This window comes from Rhea americana, unplaced genomic scaffold (genome assembly GCF_003343005.1).
Source record: "Rhea americana isolate MKP2758 unplaced genomic scaffold, rheAme1 scaffold_483, whole genome shotgun sequence".
Classification (NCBI taxonomy): Eukaryota; Metazoa; Chordata; class Aves; order Rheiformes; family Rheidae; genus Rhea; species Rhea americana.
In genome coordinates, this window is record NW_028186627.1 from 180638 (window position 1) to 185242 (window position 4605).

At 70.2% G+C, this 4605-nt stretch overlaps 3 protein-coding genes across 3 annotated transcripts in view; 2 read left to right on the plus strand and 1 right to left on the minus strand.

Moving 5' to 3' along the window:
* Window positions 1-1224, plus strand: part of LOC146588989 (uncharacterized) — a 2212-nt gene extending 988 nt beyond the window's left edge. Inside the window, exon 2 of the mRNA XM_085316989.1 lies at window positions 2-1224. Coding sequence (XP_085173115.1) covers window positions 2-1041 — 1040 coding nt within the window. The 3' untranslated portion in view covers window positions 1042-1224. The remainder of the gene's footprint in view (window position 1) is intronic.
* Window positions 1225-2289: 1065 nt separating this feature from the next.
* Window positions 2290-4566, minus strand: LRRC14 (leucine rich repeat containing 14). The gene is made up of 3 exons (XM_085316992.1): window positions 4242-4566; window positions 3350-3991; window positions 2290-3004 (listed from the first exon to the last, which is right to left on the minus strand). Exons 1-3 carry the CDS (start codon window positions 4562-4564, stop codon window positions 2434-2436), a joined length of 1536 nt encoding a protein of 511 aa, XP_085173118.1. The 5' UTR covers window positions 4565-4566; the 3' UTR covers window positions 2290-2433.
* RECQL4 (RecQ like helicase 4) overlaps window positions 4563-4605 on the plus strand; it is a 19938-nt gene continuing 19895 nt past the window's right edge. The window contains exon 1 of the mRNA XM_085316990.1: window positions 4563-4593. Coding sequence (XP_085173116.1) covers window positions 4563-4593 — 31 coding nt within the window. The remainder of the gene's footprint in view (window positions 4594-4605) is intronic.

Below are 4605 nucleotides of genomic sequence, written 5' to 3' on the forward strand. Positions count from 1 at the left end.
CTGCCCGAGGACTGCCAGCTCCACGTCTTCTCCTTCCTGTCGGAGGTGGAGAAGTGCAGGGCGGCGCTGGTCTGCGGCGCCTGGAGCCGCCTGATGCGCACGGCGCGGCTCTGGCGGGTGGCCGACTTCACGAGGCTCGGGGCGCTGCAGCCGGGCGTGGGCGTGCTGCTGGTGTCCGCCGGGGAGTTCGAGCGCTGGAAAGCCTGGGTGCACCGCTACGCCTTCCACCTGGCCTCGCGCCGCGCCAGCCCCCGCCTGCTGCGCGCCAGCTTCGACCTGGGCGACCACGACGCCAAGTGGGCCGAGTTCCTCTCGCGCTTCCTCGACAGCGTGCACTGCGGGGAGCTGCGCGAGCTGGAGCTCAACTGGACGCTCACCCACCTGGAGCYGCCCGACGTCCACCCGCCCGGCGCCTGCAGCATGGCCCAGGTGAGCCTGGCCAAGATGGACCAGGTGAGCCGCTTCCAGGCGCTGCTGGAGAAGCTGCTGGGGAAGGCGCCGGGGCTGGCGCGCGCCAAGCTGCCCTTCGACTGGTCGGCGCGCTCGGTCGCCACACTCACCCGCTTCCAGCGCCTCCACACCCTCGAGCTCAAGTACTTCTGGAGCTTCAAGGGCGTCTGTCCCGAGGTCATGCGGGAGCTCACCCGGGCGCTGCCGTGCCTCAAGACGCTCGTCCTCCACGTGCTGGTGCCCGTCAAGGACCTGGGCATGTCCTACGCCCTCAAGTCGCGCTCCCTGGAGTACCTGGACGTGTCGCAGAGCCGGGGGCTGGTGTTCTGCCGCCTCGACCTGCCCGCCCTGCGCGCCCTGCGRGTCAAGAAGACCGTTCGGGGCATCATCCTGAACCGGCGGACGCGGCTGGCGCTGCAGAGCCGCTGGGCCTGCCTCTACGGCCTGCTCCGCGCCGGCACCCCCAACCTCCGCGTCCTCAACAACCAGGCGCTGCTGCCTCACTGGCGGGAGCAGCCGTACAAGGAGCTGGACGCGCTGCTGCTCCAGTCCTGCTACTGCACCCAGCACTCGGACACGTGGCTGCTGTAGACGGAGCCGCCCGGGAGCCGGGCCGGGCACCGGCTGCTGTTGCGCCGCGGCCGGCTCTCGTTGGCATGGGGCAGGCCGTGCCGTGGCCCCGCAGTGCCGGGGACGGGGTCCGTGCGGCCGGGGCGGGGGGAGGCGACCCGGCTCCTTCGCTGCTGGCACAGAGTAAAGTGGTTTTGCACCACCTGGTTGAGCCTCCGCGCGTGCTCCCTGGCGCAGGGGCCGCGCACCGGGGCGCCGGAAGGGCTCTTGCTGCCCCACGCGCAAGGGGGCGTCGCGGCTCCCGGGGGACGGGCTGCTCCCGGGACACGGGGGCGCGCAGGGGTCTCCCCCGTTCAGGGACGAGACCGGGGCCCGTTCAGGGGAAGCAGGTCAGGACCCGCCGTGCTCACAGGGAGGGAGCGGAGGCATCGCTGCTGCTGGCAGGGAGCCGTCACCTCCCTCTCCTCGGGCTGAGGCTCCCCGCGGAGACCAGGAGCGCCGGGAGGCTTCTCCCCGCTCTCGCTGCCCTCCGCGCCCTCCGCTGGCACTTGGGGCCCCGCCGCCGCCTCGAGCGCGGCCTGAGCGCGCCGCGCTCCTCACCGCCCGCGGACCGTGCCGCCGACGCGAAGCTCCGTCCCGGTTCGTCGCGGTTATCTACGCCCAGCAGGTTCGGGGGGGGCTGGAAGGGAACGGAAAACACCGGGACGAGAAGAAAAAGGCACCAAGCTCTGGGAGGAGAGAGGGGTTGAGCCTCCAAGGGCTGGGGACACAGCTGGGGGCGCGGGAGGCACGCTGGCAGCAGCCCAGCAGGACGAACGGAGGCAGCAAGGGCCCGAGAACTCGGCGCTCAACAAACCGAGGCGGAGACGGGGCGCGTGCGCAGGGTCTGGCCCGCAGGACGAGCGGCGGCCACGGCCGCGGTTCGCCGCGCGCTGGGCGGACGCGCAAGGGGACCTGCCCGGGGGGCAGAGCTGCTCCCCGGACAAGTCCCGGGCGCAGGAGGCGTTTAACCCCTTCAGCCCTGGCTGCAGCAGCAACGCCAGCCGGGGCCCAGGCGCCGCGGCCTTCCGGGGGCGGCAGAGCTGGACGAACCCCCAGCGGCCGCGCTAGCGAGGAGGCTGCGGAGCCGTGCCCTGGCTAAGGAGGACGGCTGAAAGCCCTGGGAGGCGACGCGGGGCAGCACTGCGCTGCCTGCAGCGAGCCGCGGCCGGGCGGCCTTCACCTGGCTGTCCGCACGCAGGGAGGAAAGCGGGGAACGAGAGCTTCCACTCTACGCCGTGCACTAAATGCTGTTAATAAACGTGTACAAACGCACTATTGCTGCACATGCCAAAGAGCAGAAGGCAGGAGCTGAGACGCATCCGTCCCAGCCGACCCGAACGCGCTTCCCCTCCGGTACCAGTTCGCGGTGAGCTACAAGCTGAAGTAGTCCAGGGTGCTGTGCCTGCAAAGGTTCGTCGTCCACACGGCGTCGGCCCTGCGGCAGCTCGACAGCATCTGCTGCAGCTCCGCGCTCACCCTGGAGAACTGCTCCTCGTCCACGGCGCCGCTCCAGAGGCGGGAGGAGGAGGGAGGCCAGGGCAAGTCCTCGGCGTAGCAGTCCACGGGGTAGGGGTAAATGACGAGCTGCAGCTCCGGGAGGGCCGCAGTCCTCTGCAGCAAGTTCTTGAGCCCCCGCGTGGAGAGCGGGTTGCCGAAGACCCCCAGGTAGCGGAGACGGGAGCAGCGGCACAGCGCAGGGAGCAGCGCTTCCAAGTGCGCGTCCGTCAGGCGGCACTCCATGATATCCAGGTGGAGCAGGGAGGACGAGGCCTTCCCCAGGAGGTGCTGGAAGGGCTGGAGGAGGGAGTCGGAGAGGTTGTTGCCGCTCAGGTCCAGCTTCTTCAGCGCCAGAGCATGGAGGCTTTGGGACARGTAGCTGAGGTCAGTGGGGAGAAGGTAGCAGAAGGCGAGTTCGAGGCTTTCCAGGGGACCCTGCAGATCACTGTGGGAGAGAAACGTTATAACCATGAGCCCCCAGAAGCCTTTACAGCAGCGGGCAGGAGCTGGAGAACACACGGCTTGGAAAGTCCGAGCTRGCAGGGGGCTCCAGCCAAACTAACGCTTGCGTTGAAGCTTTGACTGATTAGGTGAGGACCTCTCCCACGCTGAGCAAAAGCCTGCAGGCACACAGCGCTGCACGAGGGACGGCAGCACGACGGCGCAGCTCACGCGCGAGCAGGCAAACTGAGACACGCAAAATCCCCAGGCCCCCGACAAGAGCAAGCCGTGACGCGTTCCGAGCCGAAACGGCCCTTGGCCGCCCACCTCTGCCGGATCAGGAACTTACCCGAGAAGTTGCCTTAGTTTTCCCGAGAGCCTGGAGGAACCTAAATTCAGCTCCTTCAGACAGGACAGTCTGCCGAGCTGAGCGGCAAAGAAACGGAGGCTTCCCTCCATGCCCGCCGAGGGCCGCCGCACGTCGATGTTGCTGTAGGGCAGCTTCAGGCTGACGAGGTTGGTGAACTTGGCCACGTGCGGGAGAACCACGCCGAGGCCCGAGAGCCCCAGGTTGTTGAAGCGCAGGTCCACCTGCCGCACGCTGGCGGGGTCCAGGAACTCCAGCAAGCCCACGGTGCTGGCGACGGAGAGCTCCTCCGCGCGGAAGTCGCGGCACTTGAGCCGCAGGGCGCTGTGGGCGTTGCTCTGCAGGGCGTCCCTCAGGACCCCGTAGGACGTGCTGTTCACGAAGAGATCCACGCGGACCTCCACGGAAACGGGCCACGGGGGCGGCGGGGCCACCAAGCTGCTGTAAGGGCCCTTCCTCCGCTTGGAAGCGCGCTCGATGCACTTGCTCTGGTGCCTGGAGACGTCGATGCAGGCTTTGGCCAGCGTCACGGTCCTGGACCACAGGCTCATGCTCTCGGGGCCGTGCTCCGCGCCGTCGTCTTGGAGGCCCGTCATGTCCAGCACCTGCAGGCACTGCCTCTTGCTGGGCGAGCACAAGGAACGGGTGAAGAATCGGGGGCCGAAGGGACGCCAAGCCACGCCGCGCGGCTGGGTGCTGAGCGCCGGGCCGGGGACCAGCGCCCCGGGGCACGGCCGGGACTGGGAGGGACTCGCTCAGGCCCCGAGGCGGGGTAACAGCTACGGCGGGCGACCCAGCGCGCACCGGCGGCGACCCGGGCACTCAGGGGACACCCGGGGACAGCGACGGCGGGGACCCGGGGCGGGGGGCGCACCTCGGGCCGCGGTGCGGGTGCTCCAGCGCGTCGCTGAGGAAGGCCACGACGCCGAGGATGACGGTCTGCAGGCACAGCCTGCTGGGCTGCTCCCGGAGGAGCGGGCGGTCGCAGTGCCGGCAGCGGCGCAGGAGCTGCCGCAGGCTGAGCACGGGGAAGGGCCAGGCGCGCACCAGGTCGCGCAGCACCAGCGTCCGCTCGTCGGCGAAGGCCGCCTTGAAGAGCACGGGGTAGAGCTCCGCGGGGAGCAGGCGGAGCGCGGCGCGCGCGGCGCCCTGCTGCCCCGCCAGCCGCTGGGCGCACAGGAAGACGAGGGAGCGCATGGCGCGGCTGCGGGGCAGCGGGCGCGGCCGTGAGGGGCGCG